At 42.9% G+C, this 27,863-nt stretch overlaps 3 protein-coding genes across 13 annotated transcripts in view; 1 reads left to right on the plus strand and 2 right to left on the minus strand.

The window, feature by feature from the left end:
- Positions 1-402: 402 nt before the first annotated feature.
- On the minus strand, positions 403-9,557 carry LOC124017863 (neurotrophin receptor-interacting factor 2-like). 3 transcript variants are annotated; one of them, XM_046333106.1, is made up of 4 exons: positions 9,043-9,557; positions 8,583-8,719; positions 6,827-7,045; positions 403-2,395 (listed from the first exon to the last, which is right to left on the minus strand). In XM_046333106.1, exons 1-4 carry the CDS (start codon positions 9,338-9,340, stop codon positions 1,160-1,162), a joined length of 1,890 nt encoding a protein of 629 aa, XP_046189062.1. In that variant the 5' UTR covers positions 9,341-9,557; the 3' UTR covers positions 403-1,159. The 3 variants fall into 3 exon arrangements, with proteins under 3 accessions (XP_046189062.1, XP_046189063.1, XP_046189061.1); XM_046333105.1 differs by having other exon boundaries at positions 454-2,395; positions 6,827-7,048; positions 9,043-9,554; XM_046333107.1 differs by lacking the exon at positions 6,827-7,045 and having other exon boundaries at positions 9,043-9,556.
- A 1,955-nt stretch (positions 9,558-11,512) lies between these two features.
- On the minus strand, positions 11,513-22,513 carry LOC124017865 (zinc finger and SCAN domain-containing protein 2-like). Of its 6 annotated transcripts, XM_046333113.1 has the most exons (5): positions 21,202-21,860; positions 20,945-21,081; positions 20,315-20,527; positions 14,466-14,681; positions 11,513-12,035 (listed from the first exon to the last, which is right to left on the minus strand). In XM_046333113.1, exons 1-5 carry the CDS (start codon positions 21,497-21,499, stop codon positions 11,961-11,963), a joined length of 939 nt encoding a protein of 312 aa, XP_046189069.1. In that variant the 5' UTR covers positions 21,500-21,860; the 3' UTR covers positions 11,513-11,960. The 6 variants fall into 6 exon arrangements, 5 of the variants coding, with proteins under 5 accessions (XP_046189069.1, XP_046189065.1, XP_046189064.1 ...); XM_046333109.1 differs by lacking the exon at positions 11,513-12,035 and having other exon boundaries at positions 13,067-14,681; positions 20,315-20,524; positions 21,202-21,906; XM_046333108.1 differs by lacking the exon at positions 11,513-12,035 and having other exon boundaries at positions 13,067-14,681; positions 21,202-21,865.
- A 57-nt stretch (positions 22,514-22,570) lies between these two features.
- LOC124017872 (zinc finger protein 629-like) overlaps positions 22,571-27,863 on the plus strand; it is a 28,429-nt gene continuing 23,136 nt past the window's right edge. For 3 of the 4 annotated variants that reach the window (XR_006835534.1, XR_006835535.1, XR_006835536.1), the window contains exons 1-4: positions 22,571-23,069; positions 23,154-23,257; positions 23,366-23,429; positions 23,609-24,712. Coding sequence is in view for 1 of the 4 variants with exons in the window: in XM_046333121.1 (XP_046189077.1) it covers positions 22,760-23,069; positions 23,154-23,257; positions 23,366-23,429; positions 23,609-24,702 (1,572 nt within the window). In the remaining 3 variants the exon portion in view is untranslated. Of the gene's footprint in view, positions 23,070-23,153; positions 23,258-23,365; positions 23,430-23,608; positions 25,318-27,863 lie in introns of those variants that run through there. The other variant, XM_046333121.1, reaches the window with a different exon arrangement.

Raw genomic sequence — 27,863 nt, forward strand, 5'->3', positions numbered from 1 at the left:
AAAAATGTCTGGGATTCGTGCCAGATTTCAATACTTGACAATGTAAAGATAGGTTGTCTTCTGGCAAATGAACCATTGATCATATTTGTGCAATATTCCTACCTTCATCAAATGTGTGACTCTCACGGCAGGGTAGCCTAGTGGTTAGAGCGTTGGACTAGTAACCGGAAGGTTGCAAGTTCAAACCCCCAAGCTGACAAGGTACAAATCTGTCGTTCTACCCCTGAACAGGCAGTTAACCCACTGTTCCTAGGCCGTCATTGAAAATAAGAATTTGTTCTTAACTGACTTGCCTGGTTAAATAAAGGTAAAAATTCAAAAACTTGTTGGATGCATTTGCAGGTTGTTTTACAGATTATTTTGTACCCAATAGAAATCAAATCCAATTGTATTTGTCACATGCGCCGAATACAACAGGTGTAGTAAACATTACCGTGAAATCCTTACTTAGAAGCCCTTAACCAACGATGCAGAATTTATTTTAAAGTAAGTAAGAAAATATTTGCACAAAATAAATACATTTTTTTAAAATTAACACAATAAAATAACAATGCTATATACAGTGGGGTACAGGTTAGTCAAGGTAATATGTACATGTAGTTAGGGGTAAAGTGACTATGCATAGATAAACAGCGGGTAGCAGCAGTGTCAAAAAGGGGGTCAATGCAAATTGTCTGGGTAGCCATTTGATGAACAGTTTAGCAGTCTAATGGCTTGAGGGTAGAAGCTGTGAATGGTACATAATGTATTGTGTCATTCTGGAGTCACTTTTATTGCAAATAAGAATAGAATGCGTTTCTAAACACGTCCACATTAATATGGATGCTACCATGATTGCAGATAATCATGAATGAATCGTGAATAATGATGAGTGAGAGTTTGGCATAAAAATCATAAATATGACCAAAGTGCTGGAGTACAGAGCCAAAACGACAACAACAAAATACTTTTGGACCCAACTGTATATCAAATGACAGCGTTTTCACGAATTTGATTATTTACTCTTGAATCCCATAAAAAAAAGCAAGGTACATGATCCAGGACGTAGGCAGGACTTTCACAGCGTGTTATATAAAGCTAGCTATAAAACGAACTGACATAATGCTAATCCATAGCTCTTTTTTTTTTACATAGGAATCTCTTGATTCTGTGTCGCTTCTCAATGATGAAGCTTCTGATGTCTTTTCAGATTGCTGGAGTGGGAGAACCTGCGCCCGCACTGCGCACAACTGAAGGGCTTCTCCCCAGTGTGGACGTTCTGGTGAACTTGGAGCTTGCTGGGGGACACAAAGCTCTTCTCACACAGCATGCAGGCGAACGCTCGCTTCCTGGTGTGGATGGTCATGTGATGCCGTAAGTCGCTTTCGTGGAGAAACTTTTTATTGCAGCTCGGGCAACCGTACGGTCGTTCTACAGTGCCAGGTCTAAAGTGTGAGGCGAAATTACTGGAGTGAGAGAAAGTTGTGGCGCTTGGTCTAAAATAGCCGTCAGGAAGTGAGGCAGGAACTGGTTGTTGAACTCCTCTTCCTGGTATTTCAGAGTGTCTATGGAAGCTTGTCAATGAAGACCAAATATCTTTGTTGGCCTCACTTGCATTTCCTGTGTCAAGATGCATGCCTGTATTTTTCTCTGTAGGATGGAAACCAGGTGCTACCAAAAGTGTTGTGTTGTCTCTCATCGATTTGGGGTGAATCATTGGTGCGTTTCTGTTAAACCCTCCCACTCCCTGCTTATTTCCAGTCCCATTGTCCTGTGGTGTAGTAGCTGTACCCACCTGACCCCACTCGAAACCTCTATCTACCTGCTGCACACTGGATACAGAGTCAATCACTATCACATGTTCTGATGAAGAATGGAATGACTTGGGGGAAAACCTGTGGTTTTCTAACCCTACACTTCTCATTTCTATGTCTGAGCTATTCTGTGTTTCTGGGTCCACTGAGCCACTCCCTAGGTCCATTACTTTAGTGTGAGTAGCAGAGGCGCCATCATCCGTCCCTACTGCCTCTCTCCACACCTGGTTTAAAGAATCTCTTAGGAGATTGAGGTCCCCATTCATGTCACACTTTGTGTCCAGACTCAGTCTCTCTGCCTTGGGTTCAAATCCTGTGTGCTGTTGGGGTCCCTGGTTCACAGTCCCTGTTTCTGATTGGAGGAGGATGGTGTCAGATCCACTGACCTCCATAGCGGTGTTGTTGTAGTTGTTGTTGTAGATGTTGCCTCTGGGCTGGAAGGCAGTGTCCTCTGTGGTGGCTGCAGCCGGTTGGGTGGGTAGTTCTCTGCTGCCCTCCACTGTTCTAGCTAGGTGGCTGATCCTAGAGTCCTGGTCATCTGCTTCCCCCTCATCCTTGATGATCAGCAGGTCTGGTTCCCCTTCCTCTGTCTCTGCTGACTGCTGATGGGGTTAAGTGGGAGAGATGAGTGAGTGAGACAGAGCATACACCACCTACTGAATGGAGATATGGGCATGACATGAGATTTAGTGAAATTCATAGTAGTTGTCTTGTTGTTATTGTGTTATAATCTGTGGAGTAGTGGAGGGTAAACTCCACCTTCTGTATTTTGCTTAAACCATCATAAAATACATTGGCTAGAAGTAAATTAATCCACTAATACCAATATAATTAAGCAATAAGCCCTGAGGGGGTGTGGTATGTGGCCAATATACCACGGCTAATGTCTGTTCTTACCAAGACGCAATGCAGAGTGCCTGGACACAGCCCTTAGCCATACATCACAAACCCCTGAGGTGCCTTATTGCTATTATAAAAGTTACCAACTAAATTAGAGCAGTAAAAATAAATATGTTTTGTCATACCCGTGGTATACAAATTCTTATACCAAGGCTGTCAGCCAATCAGCATTCAGGGCTCGAACCATCCAGTTTATAACTGTTCATCCAGAGTGATCATGGGCCTCTTGGCTGCATCTCTGATCAGTCTTCTCCTTGTATGAGCTGAAAGTTTAGAGGGACGGCCAGGTCTTGGTAGATTTGCAGTGGTCTGATACTCCTTCCATTTCAATATTATCGCTTGCACAGTGCTCCTTGGGATGTTTAAAGCTTGGGAAATCTTTTTGTATCCAAATCTGGCTTTAAACTTCTTCACAACAGTATCTCGGACCTGCCTGGTGTGTTCCTTGTTCTTCATGATTCTCTCTGTGCTTTTAATGGACCTCTGAGACTATCACAGTGCAGGTGCATTTATACGGAGACTTGATTACACACAGGTGGATTGTATTTATCATCATTAGTCATTTAGGTCAACATTGGATCATTCAGAGATCCTCACTGAACTTCTGGAGAGTTTGCTGCACTGAAAGTAAAGGGGCTGATTAATTTTGCACGCCCAATTTTTCAGTTTTTGATTTATTAAAAAAGTTTGAAATATCCAATAAATGTCGTTCCACTTGATGATTGTGTCCCACTTGTTGTTGATTCTTCACAAAAAAATACAGTTTTATATCTTTATGTTTGAAGACTGAAATGTGGCAAAAGGTCGCAAAGTTCAAGGGGGCCGAATACTTTCGCAAGGCACTGTATATTTGAGATCTGATATTTTTCAAAAGTAGCCACCCTTTGCCTTGATGACAGCTTTGCACTCTTGGCACTCTCTCTCATGAGGTAGTCACCTGGAATGCATTTCAATTGACAGGTGTGCCTTGTTAAAGGTTCATTTGTGGAATTTCTTTCCTTCTTAATGCGTTTGAGCCAATCAGTTGTGTTGTAACAAGGTAGGGGTGGTATAAACAACAAGGTAGGGGTGGTATAAAAGACCAAGTCCGTATTATGGCAAATTATGGCTCAAATAAGCGACAGTCCATCATTAAGACATGAAGGTCAGTCAATCAGGAAAATGTCAAGAACTTTGAAAGTGCAGTCGCAAAAATGGAACGCCACTGCAAAGGAAGACCCAAAGGTACCTCGGCTGCAGAGGAGAAGTTCATTAGAGTTACTAGCCTCAGAAATGCTTCAGAGTTCAAGTAACAGACACATCTCAACATCAACTGTTCAGAGGAGACTGCGTGAATCAGACCTTCATGGTCGATTTGCTGCAAAGAAGCCACTACTAAAGGACACCAATAATAAGAAGACTCTTGTTTGGACGAGAAACATAAGCAATGGATATTAGACGGATGGAAATCTGCCCTTTGGTCTGGTCTGAGTCCAAATTTGATGATCTCCACATGTGTGGTTCCCACAGTGAAGCATGGAGGAGGTGTGATGGTGCTTTGCTGGTAACACACAGTCTGTGATTTATTTAGAATTCAAAGCACACTTAACCAGCATGGCTACCATAGCATTTTGCAGCTATACGCCATCCCTTCTGGCTTCTACTTAGCGGGACTATCATTTGTTTTTCAACAGGACAATGACCAAACACATCTCCAGGCTGTGTAAGGAACATTTGATCATGGAGAGTGATGGAGTGCTGCATCAGATGACCTGGCCCCCTCAATCCCCTGACCTCAACCCAATAAAGATGGTTTGGGGTGAGTTGGACTGCAGAGTGAAGGGAAAGCAGCCAACAAGTGCTCAGCATATGTGGGAACTCCTTCAAGACTGTTGAAAAAGCATTCCATGTCAAGTGGTTGAGAGAATGCCAAGTGTGCACAGCTGTCATCAAGGCAAAAGGTGGCTACTTTGAAGAATCTCAAATATAACATATTTTGATTTGACGAACACATTGATTACTACATGATTCCATGTGTGTTATTTCATAGTTTTGATGTCTACACTATTATTCTACAATGTAGAAAATAGTAAAATAAAGAAAAACCCTTGAATGAGAAGATGTGTCCAAACTTTTGAATGGTACTGTATATAATAATTATATTTTTGGGGGAAGCAACAGCTGACTGAAAATGGGAAGGCCGGGTATTTGTGTAGTTGAGTCCGTTTCTGTCATAGAATTAGGAATTATAACACAAGAATGGACATGAAAGGTCTTATAACAGTATAAAAAGGTCAGCCATTTTGTTCAGGGAGTTTGTCAACCACGGTCAGCCAGTGTGCTGCGATATTTATTAGCTAGCCAGCCAGTTTAAGTTGAATGATATCCAATAATTGTTCAAATGAACTGCCAATATGCCAACATTCCATACAAACAGTGCAGTCAATCCACAGCCATACACTGGCTGAAAACAGCTGATGATAGGTCTTATACAAGTTGTAAATGCAATATGTACTGATATTGTATCATTACAACATTCACAGCTTTCAAAGAAAACAAACCGTGAGACATTTATGGTCCGTTTAGATATATTTTAGAGACTATTTATACAGAAAATGTGTATAAAACCTGTATAAACTGTATTTATAATTTCATGACAATATTTTAGGTTAACAATCATTATATTTCTGATATCACGTCTTACTTTTATAATTCATAAAAACAGGAAATGTATCACCTCTGCCTCTACTGTCATCCGTTCCAATTAGACCGGATTGGATTTCTCCCTGACCACAATTGCTGCCATTCTCACTCCATTCTAGAACTGAGTGTTTATGACATAGCCCCTCTAGTAATTTAATAGGATCTCCATGGTTTCTGCTGTAACATGGACTCTCCGAAGTGATGAAACGTTGTTGCTACTTGCTGAAACAAGTCAGGAGCTGAGGAGAAAATGTGAGTATTTTGCAATTCAAACAGTTATAACCAATTACGTCATCCAAAATTCCAATCACAGCCCTATCTGTGTCAGTTCTCAATGATGAAGCTTCTGATGTCTTTTTGCCGGAGTGGGAGAACCTGCGCCCACAATGTGCACAACTGAAGGGCTTCTCCCCAGTGTGGACGTTCTGGTGCATTTGGAGCTGCCTGGTGCACACAAAGCTCTTCTCACACAAGGTGCAGGAGAATGTCCTCTTTCTGGTGTGGATGACTGCATGCAGCCACAAGTCACTCTTGGACAAACTTCCTATGGCAGTTCGGCAACCGTAAGGTCGTTCTACATTGCCAGGTCTAATATATGTGGCAAGATTACTTGAGTAAGAGGAAGTTGTGGAGCTTGGTCTAAAATGGCTGACAGGAAGTGAGATATGAGCTGGTTGTTGAGCTCCTCTTCCTGGTATTTCAGAGTGTCTACGGAGGCTTAATAACTAGCTTTGTTGGCCTCGCCTACATTTCTTGTGTCAAGATGGGTGGCTGTATTTAAAGAGTCTCTTAAGGCGTCTGCATGCTTCCCAGTCGAAAACAGTTCGGTTGAGATCGTGCATATATTAGGACAACATTATGTGACAATTTTGTTCGTTTTGGACTTCGGTGAGGTTTTTTTCCAGCTATTCGGGCACATAATTTTTTTTCTGGAGGCATGCTGAAGTTCAGAGCGGAAGTCGACGCCCCTTCGTTGGTGATTGGTCAACAATAGGGATTCTTCAATAAAGTAATTGTTGTCATTCAAGAGAGACGACTCGTTTTCATGCACATTTTTTCATTGAAAACTACTGCACCAAACATCTTAGTTAGATGTAAAATTGCAAATTGAAATGAAGATTTCTTGAGTTATCTTAGATTCATTCAGACCATTTTGAGGAGGTATAGACTGGCTACGATGTTTAAAAATGGACAAACAGTACAATTGCCGTATTTTTCTTGTTTTTTAAGCGAAGGTCTTTTAAGGGAGTATGCAAGCACACTCGTACGGTTCGGCTAGGCACCAGCTGAACTGAAGCATGCTGATGAGGAGATTGAGGTCCCTGTTCATGTCACACTTTGTGTCCAGACTATGTCTCTCTGCTATGGAGTTCAAATTCTGTGTGTTGCTGGGGTCCCTGGTTCACAGTCCCTGTTTCTGACTGGAGGAGAACGGCGTCAGATCCACTGACCTCCATAGCGGTGTTGTAGTTGTTGTGGTTGTTGTTGCCTCTGGAGCCACTGAGCTGGAAGGCGGGGTCCTCTGTGGTGGCTGCAGCCGGTTGGGTGGTTAGTTCTCTGCTGCCCTCCACTGTTCTAGCTGGGTGGCTGATCCTAGAGTCCTGGTAATCTGCTTCTCCCTCCACCTTGATGATCAGCAGGTCTGGTTGCCCTTCCTCTGTCTCTGCTGACTGCTGATGGGGTTAAGAGGGAGAGATGAGTGAGTGAGACAGAGCATACACTATCTACTGAATGGAGATATGGGCATGACATGGGATTTAGTGAAATTCATAGTAGTTGCCTTGTTGTTATTGTGTTATAATCAGTGGTGTAGTGGAGGGTAAACTCCACCTTCTGTATTTTACACATGCCTTTACAAACCTTTAGTGTAAAAATGCATTGAAAGTATAGGGGAAAGTTTGTAAGTCGCTCTGGATAAGAGCATCTGCTAAATGACTTAAATGTAAATGTAAAGTATAGGTGATAAAAGTTTACCCACCTATTTTTACCACTACATCACTGGTTAGAATGTGCTGACATACACGTCTATACAGACATAACCTCATCCCCAGGGGAAAGTGTCTGGTGTGCGAGACTAAAACAGACAAGTCTGTGACCGTTTGAAATCGTCTGTTAGAATTGGGAATTCACATACACCGGAAGTTCACATACACCTTAGCCAAATACATTTAACCTCAGTTTCACAATTCCTGACATTTAATCCAAGTAAAAATTTGGATCACCACTTCATTTTAATAAGAATGTTAAGGTTTACTTTTGGCACATCAGTCATCCAAAATTACAAACATTAACCAGTCTCCAAAACTGGTTAAATTCCTGACTGATGTCTTGAGTTGTTGCTTCAATATATCCACACAATTTCCCCTCCTCATGAAGCAATCTATTTTGTGAAGTGCACCAGTCCCTCCTGTAGCAAAGCACCCCCACAACATGCTGCTGCCACCCCCATGCTTCACGGTTGGGATGGTATTCTTCAGCTTGCAAGCATCCCCCCTTTTTTTCTCCTCCAAACATAACGATGGTCATTATGGCCAAACAGTTCTATTTTTGTTATATCAGACCAGAGATTATTTCTCCAAAAAGTATGATCTTTGTCCAATGTGCAGTTGCACTTTTCACACCAAAGTACGTTCATCTCTAGGAGACAGAACGCGTCTCCTTCCTGAGTGGTATGACGGCTGCATGGTCCCAAGGTGTTTATACTTGCATACTATTGTTTGTACAGATGAACGTGGTACCTTCAGGCATTTGGAAATTGCTCCCAAGGATGAACCAGACTTGTGGAGGGCTACAATTGTTTTTCTGAGGTCTTGGCTGATTTCTTTCGATGTTCCCATGATGTCAAGCAAAGAGGCACTGAGTTTGAAGGTAGGCCAGATACACCTCCAATTGACTCAAATGATGTCAATTAGCCTATCAGAAGATTCTAAAGCCATGACCTCAATTTTTTTAATTTTCCAAGTTGTTTAAAGGCACAGTCAACTTAGTGTATGTAAACTTCTGACCCACTGGAATTGTGATACAGTGAATTATAAGTGAAATCATCTGTAAACAATTGTTGGAAAATTACTTGTGTCATGCACAAAGTAGATGTCCTAACCGACTTGCCAAAACTATAGTTTGTTAACAAGAAATTTGTGGAGTCGTTGAAAAACAGTTTTAATGACTCCAACATAAGTGTATGTAAACTTCTGACTTCAACTGTACCTCATCACTTGTAGCATCCATATGCTTTAATGGAGAGACATCCTCTTGGTCCACGTCTATGGGCTGTCTGTCTCTTTGAATGCTGCTGTTCCCAAAACTCCTGTTGGAAAGTCTGTTTCTACTTTGCCAAGTAGGTCCTGGAAATAAAGAGGGGTTAATTTGACCCCATCCATCAATGGTGTTTTACAAAGAACGAAACAAGCATAATACGTTCATGACGTGTGTAATGTGTATATAGAGCTAGAGGGATCCTAGTTGTATTGACAGTACAAAGTAACCATGAGACGTCATATATGGAATGTCAATAATACAGCTGGGCGCTAAATGTTTTGACATTACATAAATCATGGAAGTATTATACTTGCTTTAAACTTTGTAAAACACAATTGATGGATGGGATCAATTGAAGACTCATGTAATTTAGTCTATGTGCACTGTCAAATTCATCATCATCACCAACCTGTCGTTGCAGTCTCTCGATGGTTGTGTCTGTTTAGGAGGCGTATTCCATGGAAGCGATTGTGGACGGACCCCTCTGAAGACTTTGTTCTCTCCGCTCGAAATCTGGTGATCTGAAGTTCCATCAATTTCATTTTCCTCCGGAGAAATTCGTTGTCCTTGTGGCTTTGGGACATCTCCATGTGTACAACCGCATAGCCATCGTCAACAATTTTGCAGATTTCGGCTACAGCCGCGTTGGCTAGCACCTCCATGATTGAGGCTATCTGCGCCTGGAACTCGACCACGGAACCCGACATTGTCCCCCGACGCTTTTGGCCCCTTTTCAATATGTAAACAGTCTTTGTTTTATATATTATGACGATATATAGTTATCTAGCAAGCTACTAAAACAAATCCAATAATACCAGAGACTGAACTTCGATAGCTAGCTAGCTTTGTTTGTAACGTTAGCTTGCGGTTGAGATAATTTTTTTCCTGTTCCCCATCACTTTCATGTGATCATATGCGCCACCTACTGTACAGGAGTGCTCCACCACAACAATGTTGTAGCTATTATAAACATGATATTTGCCTAACAATATTTAATGATTTAAAATTTTTAAAAAGCATTACACTATTTGTAGTATTTCTATTATAAATAGTGAACAGTAAATATCTTGAGGCAAAGGGACATTTCAATTCTTAATTACTGTACTTTGCTTCACCACTGCATCAATGTAAATTCATACGGATGTTTAGAATCTTCACCTGTAATAACTCACTCATTATTAAAACACTCTGGACCAAGCATCAAGCTAGTTGACCTAAATACACAACCACTACACACAGAGTAGCGTTAAATGTGGAATCCAATCAAACTCAAAAACACACGGACCCAGTTTTCATATGAAAACCCCAGAAGTGTGGAGTCATTCCCCTTACAACTATGGCCAGGAGTTTTTCACTGGTCTGATCACAGGAAAAACTCCAGGCCTTGTCAATCATTGCGCCAGGTGGAGTAGTGTGAAGTTGCCCCTAGAAGCTGATCTTGGGTCAGTTTTTGATTCCCCCCCCCACTAATAGTTAAGGTTAGGATTGGGGGAGAGGAATCTGATCCTAGATCTGTACCTAGGAGAGTGTTGACTGTTTGTAGCACTTCCCGCAGTAGACACATTTAAGTGGTTCCTCTCCGGTGTGCACCCTCTCATGCATCTTCAGTTGTTGGCTGTGGGAGAAGTGCTTGGAGCAGTGGCTGCACCGGAGCTCCCTCTTGGCCGAACGAGACCTTAGCTGTTGCGGCTGATTTTTAATGCCTTTCAAATCTCTGTTTAAATTTGCGAATGTGGCTTGCTTCCTTCTGCGGGGAACCTGGCAGAGAGTAACCGTTGGGGATGAAAAGTTGTTTCGGGTGGCCATTCATTGAAATCTGGCAACTTGAACTCAATGGCGATTTTAGCATGTAAGTCTTGGTTGGGCAAACCCCACAAAAAATTGGGGGTGCATGCCAGCAAAGCCACTACTCAACACAACGCTAAACAATACATTAATTGCACTATAACGGTGACAAACGGGGCCCGCAAACTGTTAGGGCCTACATAAAGCTGTCCCAACAGCAGAGTCCCAATAGCAGTCTCAACACCTTTCCACTGCCACACCTGGCTATCAGCAGAGCTGTGTCTGGCAGCGAAACAGCTAATCCATCTTAATTTACTGCCTTTTATCCACTTGTCGCCCCCTTATGTCCTAGTTTATACATCTCAATTGTCAGTAGAAACCACATTTGTTGAAGCAAGTCAGCCATATCAGATTGTTTTTTAAATAATTTCGATTAAGACATTAATGAGCAAGCTAGAACGGACGTGGTCAACTATTTGTTCAGCACATTTGAAATGTACAGCGACAGATTTCAGAACATGGGCCGTTATTACAGTGTTCTCCCTGTGCACCAAGTCAGAACCGTAGGATAAATAAAGGGGGCATATAAGCAGACAATGAAAGCTCTTACAATATCCAATGATTACATTTCTCTAAAACAGGTTATAGGCTACATGTGCACCACCAAGTCAGAACAGTACGTGAAATTAATAGGGGAAAATAGACCACATTATTAGGGTGAGGCACATGGGTTACTAACAGCTTACTATACAACATACACTGAGCATTACTTTCTTAGCTAGAGTATACATATCTCCCTGTCATATTAAATAATTTATGCAGCAGCATACAAGACCTTGTTGTGCTGTGCTCAATTGAACAGGAAGGTGGCGTGGCGGTCCTTCGTGGGCAAATTTTGTCATCAAACTTTGTCATCAAAGTCAGGCATTCTCTGGATTTATGGTGCTTTCAAGACAACTGGGAACTTGAGAGAAGAAAAAAAACAAGGTTGAATCATGATGACTTCAGTGATCTTCAGGTCTAGAAAGAGGCCCGAGTTCTTGATTTACAATTCCGAGTTAGATGACCTTTCAAAACGTATTTTCCCAGTCAGAGCTTGAGTTCTCAGTTGTCTTGAACTCACTGAAGTCAGATTTTCCAGTTATGAGTTAACAGTTGTCTTGAGCGCTGCATAAATCATGCTGGATTGACAGTATGGCCGATATTGAATGTTTATCATTTTAAATTTGTAAAAGACAAACTTAAACTGAAAATTGGGAACACACACCCACTCCACTGAATAGCAGGCTAGTGATTTGCTTTGCAATGCATGCAGTCACTGATCCCTTCCAAACCACTAATTGTTGAATTTGCGATTTCCAACTTGTTGTGTAATGTTTGTGGCCAATGACCTTGAGCCTTCTTGGATGGGCACTTCTAATGTAACTCTATGGCAGCACCCAAGGGGCTTGACTTATCGAGCTCTACCCTTAGATTTGACAGTGACGTAGTGTCTGCTTGAACCTCAACCCTACAGTTCCCCATAGCACTGCGTTGTGAGTGTCAGGGGGACACTTCTCTGTCTGTCCAGACTCTATTCCCCCCCTCTGTGTCCCCCTGTTCCACAGTAGATTTGGCCTGAAAAGAGGAGGGAGGAATTAAGTAGACAGGCATGATCTCTACAAAGCTCTCAAACAAATACATGTATATTATAACTCAGCTATTATGAGGCTATATTATTGATCAAATGGATTGAATTAAGTTGTTAATTTACTGATTTAACTCATTGATACAGAACATATGAAGCTTATCTGTTCTCAAAACATTTAAAACTAATATTGGACTGCAATAATTTCCTTTTCTTCGATCTGCCTGATTTCATTTGGAAGTAATGTGAGAATATATATATTTAGGGTTAATCTACAGTCTATATGGTCAATATACACTACCAGTCAAACTACATGATTCCATATGTATTATTTCATAGTTTTGATGTCTTCACTATTATTCTACAATGTAGAAAATAGTAAAAATAAAGAAGAATCCTTGAATGAGTTGGTGTTCTAAAACTTTTGGCCGGTAGTGTATATATTTAGGGTCAATATTCAGGTAACTGCCAAAATAAAGGAAACACCAACAAAGTGTCTTAATAGGGTATTGGGCCACCACGAGCCAGAACAGCTTCAATGCACCTTGGCATAGATTCTACAAGTGTCTGGAACTCTATTGGCGCTCTATTCTTCCACGATAAATTCCATTATTTTGGCGTTTTGTTGATGGTGGTGGAAAATGTTCTCTCAGGCGCCACTCCAGAATCTTCCATAAGTGCTCAAATGGGTTGAGATCTGGTGACTGACGGCCAAGGCATATGGTTTATATCGTTTTCATGCTCATCAAACCATTCAGTGACCATTTCTGCCCTGTGGATGGGGGCATTATCATCCTATGGCAGCATAGCCATGGTAGCCAAAATAATAGCCTGCCCAGCATTTCTATACAGGACCCTAAGCATGATGGCATGTTAATAGCTTAATTAAATCAGGAACCACACCGTTGTAGTAGCGCCTGCTTTCAATATGCTTTGTATCACTCATTTATGTAAGTGTTTTTTGGGAGTTACCTGTATATTTAAGATCAATCTCTATAGGGTAAAGAAGCACCATGGAATTATTTGAAAAATATTATTTATTGATGGAATTATAGGAATGAATAAAGAGCAACAGTCATTGGTCAAATTGTTACAGAAAAACAACTTTTTCAGTCTCACAGTAGAATTTCAGTATCTGCTATAACTTTAGTGTTAGAAGAACACAACCATGATCTTAACAGTCAATGTGAGTGATGCTGTTGGCCTTAAAGAAGCCAAGAAAACGTAACAGTCTTTGTAGATAATGTAAATATGAACCACGTTGTATTGTAGACGTATGAGATCAGGGCAAACATCCTGCAGACATAGGACTATGTTAGAACCAATGACGTTTGAACTCATGATATTGCTATAACAGCTTTTTTCAATAGGAATCTCTTGTTCCATGTCAGTTCTCAATGATGAAGCTTCTGATGTCTTTTCAGATTGCCAGAGTGGGAGAACCTGCGCCCGCACTGTGCACAACTGAAGGGCTTCTCCCCAGTGTGGACGTTCTGGTGTACTTGGAGCTTGCTAGGGGACACAAAGCTCTTCTCACACAAGGTGCAGGCGTATCCCCGCTTTCTGGTGTGGAGGACCATGTGCTGCTGCAAGTCGCTCTTGTGGACAAACGTCTTATGGCAGCTTGGGCAACCATACGGTCGTTCTACGGTGCCAGTTGAAACATCTGTGGCAAGATTACTGGAGTGAGAGGAAGTTGATGCGCTTAGTCTAAAATGGCCAACAGGAAGTGAAGAATGAGCTGGTTCTTGAGTTCCTCTTCCTGGTATTTCAGAGTGTCTATGGAGGCTTGCCAACGAGTGCCAACTAAATTTGTTGGCCTCACTTGCATTTCCTGTGCCAAAATGCATGCCTGTATTTTTCTCTGTGTGCCGGAAGCTGGGTGAAACCAATTGCATAGTGTCTCTCATCGAATCAGGGGTAAAGGGGCGAATCGTTGGTGCATTCCCCTCAAACACTCCCACTCCCTGCCTATTTCCAGTCCCATTGATATGTGGTTTAGTAGCTGTACCCACCTGACCCCACTCAAAATCTCTATCTACCTGCTGCCCACTGGATACAGAGTCAATCACTATCACATGTTCTGATGAAGAATGGAATGACTTGGGGGAAAACCTGTGGTTTTCTAACCCTACACTTCTCATTTCTATGTCTGAGCTATTCTGTGTTTCTAGGCCCACTGAGCCACTCCCTAGGTCCATTACTTTAGTGTGAGCAGCAGAGGTGCCATCGTTAGTCGCTACTGCCTCTCTCCACACCTGGTTTAAAGAATCTCTTAGGAGATTGAGGTCCCCGTTCATGTCACACTTTGTGTCCAGACTCTGTCTCTCTGCTCTGGGTTTAAATCCTGTATGCTGCTGAGGTCCCTGGTTCACATTCCCTGTCTCTGATTGGAGGAGGACGACATCAGATCCACTGACCTCCAAAGCGGTGTTGTTGAAGTTGTTGTTGCCTCTGGGGCCACTGGACTGGAAGGTGGAGTCCTCTGTGGTGGCTGCAGCCGGTTGGGTGGTTAGTTCTCTGCTGCCCTCCACTGTTCTAGCTGGGTGGCTGATCCTAGAGTCCTGGTCATCTGCTTCTCCCTCCACCTTGATGATCAGCAGGTCTGGTTGCCCTTCCTCTGTCTCTCCTGACTGCTGATGGGGTTAAGTGGGAGAGATGAGTGAGTGAGACGGAGCATACACTACCTACTGAATGGAGATATGGGCATGACAATCGATTTTGTGAAATTTATTGCAGTTTCCTTGTTATTGTGTTCTTATCAGTGGAGAACTGGAGGGTATACTTGTATTTTGCGCAAAAATCTTTAAAAGAATTTGGGTAACAGTAAATTAATCCACTTATATGAATATAATTGTGCATATACCCTATATATACAAAAGTATGTGGATACCCCTTTAAATTAGTGGATTTGGCTATTTCTGCCACACCCGTTGCTGACAGGTGTATAAAATCAAGGACACCGCCATGTAATCTCCAGAGACAAACATTAACACTAGAATGGCTTTACTGAAGAGCTCAGTGACTTTCAACGTGGCACTGTCATAGGATGCCACCTTTCCAACAAATCAGTTCATCAGTGGCCTCCTGAATAGCTCAGTGGTCTAAGGCACTGCATCGCAGTGCTAGCTGTGCCACTAGAGATTCTGGGTTAGAGTCCAGGCTCTGTCACAGATGGCCAAGACCGGGAGACCCATGAGGCTGTGCACAATTGGCCCAGCACCGTCTGGATTACGGGAGGGTTTAGCCGGCAGGGGGCCTGGCGCAGTGCACGCTGACACGGTCGCCAGGTATACGGTGTTTCCTCCAACACATTGGTGCGGCTGGGTTGGTTGGGTTGTGTTTCGGAGGACGGCGGCTCTCGACCTTTGCCTCTCCCGAGTCCGTACGGTGACAAGACTGTAACTACCAATTGGGTAAAAAATGTTTACATTTTTTATTTAATTTTTCACATTTTAAATCAGTTTGTTTAAATGTATGCCCTGCTAGAGCTGCCCCGGTCAACTGCAAGTGCTGTTATTGTGAAGTGGAAACGTCAACAGCAACAACAGTTCAGCCGTGAAGTGGTAGACCACACAAGCTCACAGAACGGGACAGCCGAATGCTGAAGGGTGTAAAAATCGTCTGTCCTCGGTTGCAACACTCACTATCGAGTTCCAAACTGCTTCTGGAAGCAACGTCAGCACAATAACTGTTCGTCGGGAGCTTCATGAAATGGGTTTCCATGGCCGAGCAGCCGCACACAAGCCTAAGATCACTTAGCGCCGGCTGGAGTGGTGTAAAGCTTTCCGCCATTGGAGTCTGGAACAGTGGAAACATGTTCTCTGGAGTGATTAATCACGCTTCACCATCTGGCAGTCCGACGGACGAATCTGGATTTGGCGTATGCCAGAAGAACGCTACCTGCCCCAATGCATAGTGCCAACTATAAAGTTTGGTGGAGGAGGAATGGTTTCAGACTGTTTTTCATGGTTCGGGCTAGGCCCCTTCATTACAGTGAAGGGAAATCTTAACACTATAGCATACAATGACATTCTAGATGATTCTGTGTTTCCAAATTTGTGGCAACAGAAGGACCTTTCCTGTTTCAGCATGACAATGTTCCCGTGCCCAAAGCGAAGTCCATACAGAAATAGTTTGTCGAGATCGGCATGGATGAACTTGACTGGCCTGCAAAGAGCCCTGACCTCAACCCCATCGAACACCTATGGGATGAATTGGAACGCCGACTTCGAGCCAAGCCTAATCACCCAACATCAGTGCCCGACTTCACTAATGCTCTTGTGGCTAAATGAAAGCAAGTCCCCGCAGCAATGTTCCAACATCTTATGGAAAGCCTTTCCAGAAGAGTGGAAGCTGTTATAGCAGCAAAGGGGGGACCAACTAAATATTAATGCCCATGATTTTGGAATGAGATGCTCGGCGAGCAGGTGTCCACATACTTTTGGTAATGAGTGTATATTAAAAGACAGCGTTTATATGAATTTGATTTCATACTCTTGAATCCCATTTAAAAACAGCAAGGGACATGATCCAGGAAGTAGGCAGGACTTTCAAGTCACATGTGCCAAATACAATGGGTGTAGATTTTGGGATATATTAAATCAGATCCGCTTTAGCCGACATCAATTTAGCCGACATCCACCCAGTGGTTGTTTTGGCGTGTTGGAGGTAGAACTGCGTTAGAGCTGTCAAATCCACAAGCGGCTCCTGGCATTATACCTAAAGCGGACATCGCCATTGGATGCACAGAGTTAGATTAAGAGAAATCCCATGCAGCCTAGTTTACAAGTTCGAACACTGGAATGTGAGATGTAATCCACACCTTGATTAGGCTGATAGAAATCCTCATTATTTTTGTTTAATAGCCTACACTTTCACGTTCCGAACTTCTAACGCAAGTGGGGCGGATGTGGCTTTGTGACAATGAGAGCAAGACCAGCTGCTCACCGATTTGATGGCTACAACTCCAACATAGTTCCACCTTGAACACAGCCAGGTTAACGCTTGATGTGATTGAATCCAGGCCTTTACTATGAAATGTTTGCTTACGAGCCCTTCCCAACGACGCAGAATAAAAATATATATTTAAAAAATACAAATATATATAAATACAAAAAATAATACAAATAAATAAATGACAATAAAAATAATGTATTGCTATAACCTAACTGACATGAAGGTTATCCATAGATTGTTTTCCATAGGAATCTCTTGCTTCTGTGTCTTGGGTTGGCACAATTACCGTAGAACCCTGTAACTGATGGCTATGGATGAAGTCCATCATGAAAAGTAAATGAACCGTCATAACCGCAAAAACATGTCAATTAACGCTTTTTTTGCGGATCGAACAGCTGACAGAAAATGGGACGGTCAGGCATTCGTGTGGCCGAGTCCGTTTCTGCCATAGAATTAGAACACAAGAATGGACATGAAAGGTCTTATAACAGTATTAAAGTCAGCCATTTTGTTCAGCGAGTTGGTCAACCACGGTCAGCCAGTGTGCTGCGATAAGATATTGTGTAAAACAATACATTGAAGATTATCTGCACAGTATATTTATTAGCTAGCCAGCCAGTTTAGGTGGAATGATTTCCAATAATTGTTCAAATGAACTGCCAATATGCCAACATTCCATACAAACAGTGCAGTCAATCCACAGCCATACACTGGCTGAAAACAGCTGATGATAGGTCTTATACAAGTTGTAAATGCATTAAGTACTGATATTGTATCATATTACAACATTCACAGTTTTCAAAGAAAACAAACCGTGAGACATTTATGGTCTGTTTATATATATCTTAGAGACTATGCAGAAAATGTGTATAAAACCTGTATAAACTGTATTTATAATTTCATGACAATATTTTAGGTTAACACTCATTATATTACACAATCTCTGATATCACACACCTTACTTTAATTGTTCTGCATAAGTAAAACAGAGAAATACAGTACATGCAGTAGAGGTCAATGGAATTCGACCAAAACAATATGAATGCCATTGAAACGTGTGGGTGAAAGATGAAGGAATGAATCTCCTTGTTGCCACCCAGCTAAATTAGCCTACATTTAGGCTATTGTTTATGTGTGTATTTCACACTATGTTGAGGTAAAAATCAGAGTATAATGGTTGTATGGATGTCAACCCCAATATATGTTCATGTTATCTTCATCATTCAACTGCATTACAGTTAAAAACTACTATCAACGATTGCTCTGTGCTAGCGATGCTAACAGTTTATTTGAACGGGAGTTAGCATTTAGCAGTCACTTCTTCTAAATCTGAAAAGGGACTACACTTCTAAATGTTATGCAGCGAAAACAGCCAAATATATCCAAATGGGACTTTAGTAACCACATTGTGGACCTCTTTACAATACAACAATCATGACGAATTTGTATTTAATTTTTTTACCCCTTTTTCTCCCCAGTTGGTAGTTACAGTCTTGTCCCATCGCTGCAACTCCTGTATGGACTCGGGAGAGGCGAAGGTCGAGAGCCGTGCGTGCTCCGAAACACAACAACGCCAAACCACACTGCTTCTTGACACGCTGCTCGCTTAACCTGGAAGCCAGACAAACTAATGGGGAGGTGCATTGCGCATGGCCCGCCACAGGAGTCGCTAGAGTGCGATGGGAAAAGGACAACCCGGCTGTCCCCAAACCCGGAAGACCCTGGGCCAATTGTCCGCTGCCTGATGGGTCTGGGATCGAACCAGAATCTGAAGTGACTAAGCTAGCACTGCAAAGCAGTGCCTTAGACCGCTGCTCCACTCAAGAGGCACAATCATGACGGATTTGTGAATATCCACTTTGTTAGTTAAGATTTGTTGAACTTGCGCCAATCTGGCATCCTTCTTCTATTCCCCGCGGTCTGCATTCCATTGACCTCTTTACTGCATCTATGAATCACCTCTGCCTCTACTGCCATTCATTCCAATTAGACTGGTTTGGATTTTTCCCTGACTAAAATGGCTGACATTTTCACCCCATTCTAGAACTGAGTGTTTATGACATAGCCCCTCTAGTAATTTAATAGGATCTCCATGGTTTCTGCTGTAACATGGACTCTCCGAAGTGATGAAACTTTGTTGCTCCTTGCTGAAACAAGTCAGGAGCGGAGGAAAGAAGAAAATGTTTGTCTTTTGCAATTCAAACGGTTATAATGGTGACCAAGGTTATTAGGCTGATCAATTACCACCATCCAAAACTCCATGACGGTCACAGCCTTTGTCTCAATGATGAAGCTTCTGATGTCTTTTCAGATTGCTGGAGTGGGAGAACCTGCGCCCGCACTGTGCACAACTGAAGGGCTTCTCCCCAGTGTGGACGTTCAGGTGCATTTGGAGATGGCTGGCGCACACAAAGCTCTTCTCACACAAGGTGCAGGAGAATGATCGCTTTCTGGTGTGGATGGCCACATGCCGCCGCAAGTCACTCTCGTGGACAAACTTCTTATGGCATGTTGGGCAACCATACGGTCGTTCTATGGTGCCAGGTGTAATGTCTGTGGCAAGATTATTCGAGTGACAGGAAGTTGTGGTGCTTGGTCTAAAATGGCAGAAAGGAAGTGAGGCATGAGCTGATTGTTGAGCTCCTCTTCCTGGTATTCCAGAGTGTCTATGGAAGCTTGCCAACGAACACCAACTAGCTTTGTTGGCCTCACCTGCATTTCCTGTGTCAAGATGCATGCCTGTATTTATCTCTGAGGGCCGGAATCCGGGTGAAACCAATTGCATAGTGTTGTCTCTCATCGATTCCGGGTGAACGGGGCGAATCATTGGTGCGTTCCTCTCAAACACTCCCACTCCCTGCCTATTTCCAGTCCCATTGTCCTGTGGTTTAGTAGCTGTACCCACCTGACCCCACTCTAAATCTCTATCTACCTGCTGCCCACTGGATACAGAGTCAATCACTATCACATTTTCTGATGAAGAATGGAACGACTTGGGGGAAAACCTGTGGTTTTCTAACCCTACACTTCTCATTTCTATGTCTGAGCTATTCTGTGTTTCTGGGCCCACTGGGCCATTCCCTAGGTCCATTACTTTAGTGTGAGCAGCAGAGGCGCCATCATCAGTCACTACTACCTCTCTCCACACCTGGTTTAAAGAACCTCTTAGGAGATTGAGGTCCCTGTTCATGTCACACTTAGTGTCCAGACTCTGTCTCTCTGATCTGGGTTCAAATCCTGTGTGTTGCTGGGGTCCCTGGTTCACATTCCCTGTTTCTGATTGGAGGAGGACGGCGTCAGATCCACTGACCTCCATAGCGGTGTTGTAGTTGTTGTTGCCTCTGGGGCCACTGAGCTGGAAGGCGGGGTCCTCTGTGGTGGCTGCAGCCGGTTGGGTGGTTAGTTCTCTGCTGCCCTCCACTGTTCTAGCTGGGTGGCTGATCCTAGAGTCCTGGTCATCTGCTTCCCCCTCATCCTTGATGATTAGCAGGTCTGGTTCCCCTTCCTCTGTCTCTGCTGACTGCTGATGGGGTTAAGTGGGAGAGATGAGTGAGTGAGACAGAGCATACACCACCTACTGAATGAAGATATGGGCATGACATGGGATATAGTGAAATTCATAGTAGTTGCCTTGTTGTTATTGTGTTATAATCAGTGGTGTATTGGAGGGTAAACTCCACCGTCTGTATTTTACACATGCCTTTACAACCCTTTGGCAAATGCATTGAAAGTATAGGGACTGTTACTTTACTCACCGCAAACGGCAATCACGCTTTACTTGCCTATTTTTTACCACTACATCACTAGTTATAATGTGCTGACATACACGTCTATACAGACATAACCTCATCCCCAGGCGGAAGGAAGTGTCTGGTGTCCGAGACTAAAACAGATATAAGTCTGTGACAGTCTAAAATCGTCTATTAAAATTGGAACTTACCTCATCACTTGTAGCATCCATATGCTTTGATGGAGAGACATCGTCTTGGTCCACGTCTATGGGCTGTCTGTCTCTTTGAATGCTGCTGTTCCCAAAACTCCTGTTGGAAAGTCTGGCTCTGCTTTGCCAAGTAGGTCCTGGAAATAAAGGGGGAGGTTCATTTGACCCCATCCATCAATGGTGCTTTACAAAGTACAAAACAACGATTTAGCGATTTAGACTAGCTGCACACTGTCACATTCATCATCACCACCAACCTGTCGTTGCCTTCTCTCGATGGTTGTGTCTGTTTAGGAGGCGTATTCCATGAAAGCGATTGTGGACGGACCCCTCTGAAAGCTTTGTTCTCTCAGCCCGAAACCTCGCGATCTGAAATTCCATCAATTTCAATTTTCTCCGGAGAAAGTCGTTGTCCTTGTGGCTTTGGGACATCTCCAGATGTACAACAGCATAGCCATCGTCAACAATTTTGCAGATTTCGGCTACAGCCGCGTTGGCAAGCACCTCCATGATTGAGGCTATCTGCGCCTGGAACTCGACCACGGAACCCGACATTGTCCCCCGACGCTTTTGGCCCCTTTTCAACGAAACAGTTTTTATGTTTGCTATGTTATGTGAATTTACAGTTATCTAGCTAGCTATTAAATTAAAGAGAATCATATCAGAAACTACACAAAGCTGGCTAGCTTTGTTTTTAGCTGGTGAGATTAGGTTTCCTTATGCTGGATGGTAGAGTTGAAAGTTGGACACCGCCACCTACTGTACAGGAGTGTTCCACAATAACAACAATGTAGCTCCATAATAAACTACAGCTTATCTGGCGTAAACCATGTTTCATGATAAAAACAGCAATAACAACAATGTTGTAGCTCCATAATAAACTACAGGTTCTCTGGCGTAAACCATGTTTCATGATAAAAACAGCAATAACAACAGCATGACTGACATTAAATAGATATTAATTCCATCCATCACATCTCTATAATTTGCTTGAAGCCGACCAGTCTAATAGTACATCTATATTGTTGAGATGCAAATTTAAATGATTAAATACCGTTCTTTGGTTTGCCACTGCACCAAAACATATTGAATCACATTTGTATTTCTCACATGCGCCCAATACAATCTTTCCGTGAAATGCTTACATGGAAGCAAATTCATAGGGATGTTTAAAATCTTCAGCTGTCACAATTTATACATTATCAATCCACTCAGTCCCATTAGCTATTTATGCTATATTCAAATATTTTTCTCTTAAAACTGTTACATTGTTCAGAGTTAGCAAGCGTTTACTTAAGAGTACATTCTCAGTGTGGTTTTCAGTTAGTTTTGAGACTAGTATTAACCCTGAGTCTACTCTTCGATTTACTTTTACTGAGGACATTGATTTATTCCTTTGAACGTCATATTGTATGATGATTGTGTATTTTTGTACTTGAACTAAATAGTAAATAATCATTGTTGAAGGAAAATGTGTGTGTTTGATTTAATTCACTGTTTTGTTATAAGTCAAAGAAGGCTGATTTGTAAAACATTTGATTCCTTTAAGTAGCAGCTACGATACAGTAGGTGGCAATGTTGAAACTAACATAAATATTGTGTGTTGCAACCTTTATTTTGGAAAAATATCGAGGAAGTAGCCGACAACCTTTTGTTTCCGGAACAAAAACAAACGAAATAGAGATGTGTTCGAAGCATACGGTATATCTATGGTGTGACGTCTCAGGACATTAACTGAACACTGCATTGCAAATGAGCGAGTAGGACTATAATACAAGTGTTTAACATATAAATAGTACCAATCCAAGGAAGGCCATGTCCAATACCGTTGTCTTTCATGCTCAGCTAGCCTCCATCATTGAGGTTTTGGCGAATGCAGCCGTTGCCGAAATCTGCAAACTTGTAGATGATGGCCATGCTGCCTTACGTTTGGAAATTTCCCATAGCCAGAAAGAAATTGATAACCTGCGGAGGAAGCTGGTTTTGACAAAATTCCAGAATTCTCGACGGAGCGCAGAGAGATTTGGAGCCCTGCGACGCACAGTTCACAGGCGAGTGGACGCCGATCATGTTGCCCGGGAGAGAGAGAGCTTCGTAGAAAAGGCAAAAAGCAGACTTGGATATTGTAGGTCTTTTTTAAACTACATTTTAACATATTAAAAATGACGTGTAATGTAACGTTTATGAAGGGTTCTCTTTTCTGGTGCAGTGGAAAATCGTTTTGCCTACAGTGAAGGGGGCAAATGTATGCAGGATGTCACCAACTGGAGAGACGCAGGACGCACAGCTACAGACCAGGATGGGGCCATGCAGGTCAATTGTCATAGACAGGGTCAAATTGATTATTTGTGTTCTCATATTTCAAATGTTGGTGAGGATATATTTCTAATAAAACATTTTCTGGTGAATACAAAAACACAGATGGCAGATATGCAAGAGGCACCTCATATCAAAATGGAAAATCTAGACACCAGCATAACCGAAGGTATTATGCAACTTATCATGTCTATGCAATTTACACTTTATGTTGAGTAAAGCCTTCAATGTTTATTGCCGTATTTGATTAACTTCTTAGTCATTACCAATAACTAATAAATAAGGCAAAAGAAGAATCCGTCTCCACTACAGGAAGCTGATGCTGTGCTTTACATTGACCCATTTCAGAGATTGTCCAACCAGTCAGTGAGAGCAGTGAGAAGATCATTGAGGCAGAACCAGGTTCTTCATCATCTACTGAACCCACAGGCCTTCTGGACCAGCAGGGCAACAGACACAGAGCTCCAGACACCTCACTCAATATAGAACCTGAAAACCAGACATTCCAGCATCCAGCATCACAATACAGCAGAACAAGACAGGACCATCAGGTTGCTGAGGGTGTGACCTGGGAAACTGACCATCAACCCATAGAATACAGCCTGTCCCAATGGACAGAGAACCAAGAGACTGACAACCCAACTGTGAAAGCTCCTCACAATGCAGGGCCAGACTCCAAGAGGCTGTCTGAACATCCAGAGAGGAGAGGAGTGGCTGGTAACTCTGGGGTCTGCATGTCTGCTTCAGGCTCTCTGGACTGGCTGCCTGATGTGGTGATGGTGGACTCAGTTCCCATTAAAGTGGAGGCAGATATGAGTTCAGAATGGAGCATAACTGGCCAAGAGTTGACATCTGGAGAGGTCTGTTCAGACAGCAGGCAGCTTGTGGACAACAGAGGAAGAGGGGGAATGGAGTCTGGACAGACAAAGTGTCCCCCTGACACTCAACATGCAGAACAAGGGACACCTGTAGGATCAAGGTCCAAGTTTCCAGATATCAATGGACTGTCCAACCGAAACAGATTTTCATCCCCAAGGGTTACCCTCCACCAGGTTCCCCAAAGAGGGAAGCCAGCCCCCTTCCTGAATTTCAACAGAGGCTCCACTTCTTCATCGAAAGGCATAGAAAAGCAGCCGCAACAGCTGATGTCTCACTCCACCCAGAGGCAGCTCCGGTGCAGCCTCTGCGGAAAGCCCTTCCCTCAGCCGGCATACCTAAGGAGGCACATGCGGGTCCATACGGGTGAGAAACCGTACGGCTGCAGCCACTGCACCAAGCGCTTCTCCCACAGCCACCAGCTGAAGATGCATGAGAGGGTGCACACCGGAGAGAAACCATTTCATTGCGTCTACTGCGGGAAGTGCTTCACCCAGTCCGGCCACATGAAGAGGCATCTCCTTATCCACACTGGCGGCAGGCCACAGGACGTTGTGCTGCCCTGAGTGTTCCAAGGTGAAGCTTCCCCTAGGTACAGATCTAGAATCAGCTTCCTCTTCCCCAATCCTAACCTTAATCATTAGTGGACAAAAATATACTAAACTGACCGAAGATCAGCTTCTAGGGGTAACTTCACACTACTCCACCTGGCATAATGATAAGTAGGGCCAGGAGTTTTTCCTCACCATGTGATCAGACCAGGAAAAACTCCTCTCTAGTTGTTAGGGGACTGGCTCCACACTACTGGAGTTTTCATATGAACACTGGGTCCATGTGTTTTTAACAGTTTGGATTAGAGGTCGACCAATTATGATTTTTCAATACTGATACCGATTATTGGAGGACCAAAAAAAGCAGATACCGATGAATCGTCCGATTTTTATATATATATTTGAAATAATGACAATTACAACAATACTGAATGAACAATGAACACTTTTATTTTAACTTAATATAATATTTCAATAAAACCAATGTAGTCTCTTATAAATAATGAACATGTTCAATTTGGTTTAAATAATGCAAAAACAAGGTGTTGGAGAAGAAAGTAAAAGTGCAATATGTGCCATGTAAAAAATCTAACGTTTAAGTTCCATGCTCAGAACATGAGAACATATGAAAGCTGGTAGTTCCTTTTAACATGAGTCTTCAATATTCCCAGGTAAAAAGTATTAGGTTGTAGTTATTATAGGACTATTTCTCTCTATACCATTTGTATTTCATATACCTTTGACCGTAGGTCATTAATATGGTCAAATGCGGAAACTATAATTTCTAAAACAAAACGTTTATTCTTTCAGTGAAATATGGAACCGTTCTGTATTTTATCTAACGGGTGGCATCCATAAGTCTAAATATTGCTGTTACATTGCAATTCAATGTTATGTCATAATTATGTAAAATTAGTTCGCAACGAGCCAGGCGGCCCAAACTGCTGCATATACCCTGACTCTGTTGCACAGAACGCAAGAGAAGTGACACAATTTCCATAGTTAAAAGAAATTCATGTTAGCAGGCAATATGAACTAAATATGCAGGTTTAAAAATATATACTTGTGTATTGATTTTAAGAAAGGCGTTGATGTTTATGTTTAGTTACACAAATCAAATCAAATCAAATCAAATTTTATTTGTCACATACACATGGTTAGCAGATGTTAATGCGAGTGTAGCGAAATGCTTGTGCTTCTAGTTCCGACAATGCAGTGATAACCAACAAGTAATCTAACTAACAATTCCAAAACTACTGTCTTATACACAGTGTAAGGGGATAAGGAACATGTACATAAGGATATATGAATGAGTGATGGTACAGAGCAGCATACAGTAGATGGTATCGAGTACAGTATATACATATGAGATGAGTGTGTAGACAAAGTAAACAAAGTGGCATAGTTAAAGTGGCTAGTGATACATGTGTTACATAAGGATGCAGTCGATGTTGTAGAGTACAGTATATACATATGCATATGAGATGAATAATGTAGGGTAAGTAACATTATATAAGGTAGCATTGTTTAAAGTGGCTAGTGATATATTTACATCATTTCCATCAATTCCCATTATTAAAATGGCTGGAGTTGGGTCAGTGTCAGTGTGTTGGCTGCAGCCACTCAATGTTAGTGGTGGCTATTTAACAGTCTGATGGCCTTGAGATAGAAGCTGTTTTTCAGTCTCTCGGTCCCAGCTTTGATGCACCTGTACTGACCTCGCCTTCTGGATGATAGCGGGGTGAACAGGCAGTGGTTCGGGTGGTTGATGTCCTTGATGATCTTTATGGCCTTCCTGTAACAACGGGTGGTGTAGGTGTCCTGGAGGGCAGGTAGTTTGCCCCCGGTGATGCGTTGTGCAGTCCTCACTACCCTCTGGAGAGCCTTACGGTTGAGGGCGGAGCAGTTGCCGTACCAGGCGGTGATACAGCCCGCCAGGATGCTCTCGATTGTGCATCTGTAGAAGTTTGTGAGTGCTTTTGGTGACAAGCCGAATTTTTTCAGCCTCCTGAGGTTGAATAGGCGCTGCTGCGCCTTCTTCACGACGCTGTCAGTGTGAGTGGACCAATTCAGTTTGTCTGTGATGTGTATGCCGAGGAACTTAAAACTAGCTACCCTCTCCACTACTGTTCCATCGATGTGGATAGGGGGTGTTCCCTCTGCTGTTTCCTGAAGTCCACAATCATCTCCTTAGTTTTGTTGACGTTGAGTGTGAGGTTATTTTCCTGACACCACACTCCAAGGGCCCTCACCTCCTCCCTGTAGGCCGTCTCGTCGTTGTTGGTAATCAAGCCTACCACTGTTGTGTCGTCCGCAAACTTGATGATTGAGTTGGAGGCGTGCGTGGCCACGCAGTCGTGGGTGAACAGGGAGTACAGGAGAGGGCTCAGAACGCACCCTTGTGGGGCCCCCGTGTTGAGGATCAGCGGGGAGGAGATGTTGTTGCCTACCCTCACCACCTGGGGGCGGCCCGTCAGGAAGTCCAGTACCCAGTTGCACAGGGCGGGGTCGAGACCCAGGGTCTCGAGCTTGATGACGAGCTTGGAGGGTACTATGGTGTTGAATGCCGAGCTGTAGTCGATGAACAGCATTCTCACATAGGTATTCCTCTTGTCCAGGTGGGTTAGGGCAGTGTGCAGTGTGGTTGAGATTGCATCGTCTGTGGACCTATTTGGGCGGTAAGCAAATTGGAGTGGGTCTAGGGTGTCAGGTAGGGTGGAGGTGATATGGTCCTTGACTAGTCTCTCAAAGCACTTCATGATGACGGAAGTGAGTGCTACGGGGCGGTAGTCGTTTAGCTCAGTTACCTTAGCTTTCTTGGGAACAGGAACAATGGTGGCCCTCTTGAAGCATGTGGGAACAGCAGACTGGTATAGGGATTGATGCAATGATTGGTGCAATGACAGTGCTTTTTTCGCAAATGCGCTTGTTAAATCACCCGTTTAGCGAAGTAGGCTATGATTCAATGATAAATTAATAGGCACCGCATCGATTATATGCAACGCAGGACAAGCTAGATAAACTAGTAATATCATCAACCATGTGTCGTTAACTAGTGATTATGTTAAGATTTATTGTGTTTTTATAAGATACATTTCATGCTAGCTAGCAACGCAACTTACCTTGGCTCCTTGCTGCACTCACATAACAGGTAGTCAGCCTGCCACAAAGTCTCC

The sequence above is a fragment of the Oncorhynchus gorbuscha genome, unplaced genomic scaffold (assembly GCF_021184085.1).
Source record: "Oncorhynchus gorbuscha isolate QuinsamMale2020 ecotype Even-year unplaced genomic scaffold, OgorEven_v1.0 Un_scaffold_346, whole genome shotgun sequence".
NCBI classification, from domain to species: Eukaryota; Metazoa; Chordata; class Actinopteri; order Salmoniformes; family Salmonidae; genus Oncorhynchus; species Oncorhynchus gorbuscha.

What these genes read in the sequence shown, in the direction of transcription:
- LOC124017863 (XM_046333105.1), bottom strand. Translation starts at nt 9,340, where the DNA reads ATGTCGGGTTCCGTGGTCGAGTTCCAGGCGCAGATAGCCTCAATCATG. An exon ending in TGGATGCTACAAGTGATGAG is followed by an intron (nt 7,049 to 8,582) that starts GTACAGTTGAAG and finishes TAACCCCATCAG; the next exon opens with CAGTCAGCAGAGACAGAGGA. An exon ending in ACTACAACACCGCTATGGAG is followed by an intron (nt 2,396 to 6,826) that starts GTCAGTGGATCT and finishes TAACCCCATCAG; the next exon opens with CAGTCAGCAGAGACAGAGGA.
- LOC124017865 (XM_046333108.1), bottom strand. Translation starts at nt 21,499, where the DNA reads ATGTCGGGTTCCGTGGTCGAGTTCCAGGCGCAGATAGCCTCAATCATG. An exon ending in TGGATGCTACAAGTGATGAG is followed by an intron (nt 20,528 to 20,944) that starts GTAAGTTCCAAT and finishes TAACCCCATCAG; the next exon opens with CAGTCAGCAGAGACAGAGGA. An exon ending in ACTACAACACCGCTATGGAG is followed by an intron (nt 14,682 to 20,314) that starts GTCAGTGGATCT and finishes TAACCCCATCAG; the next exon opens with CAGTCAGGAGAGACAGAGGA.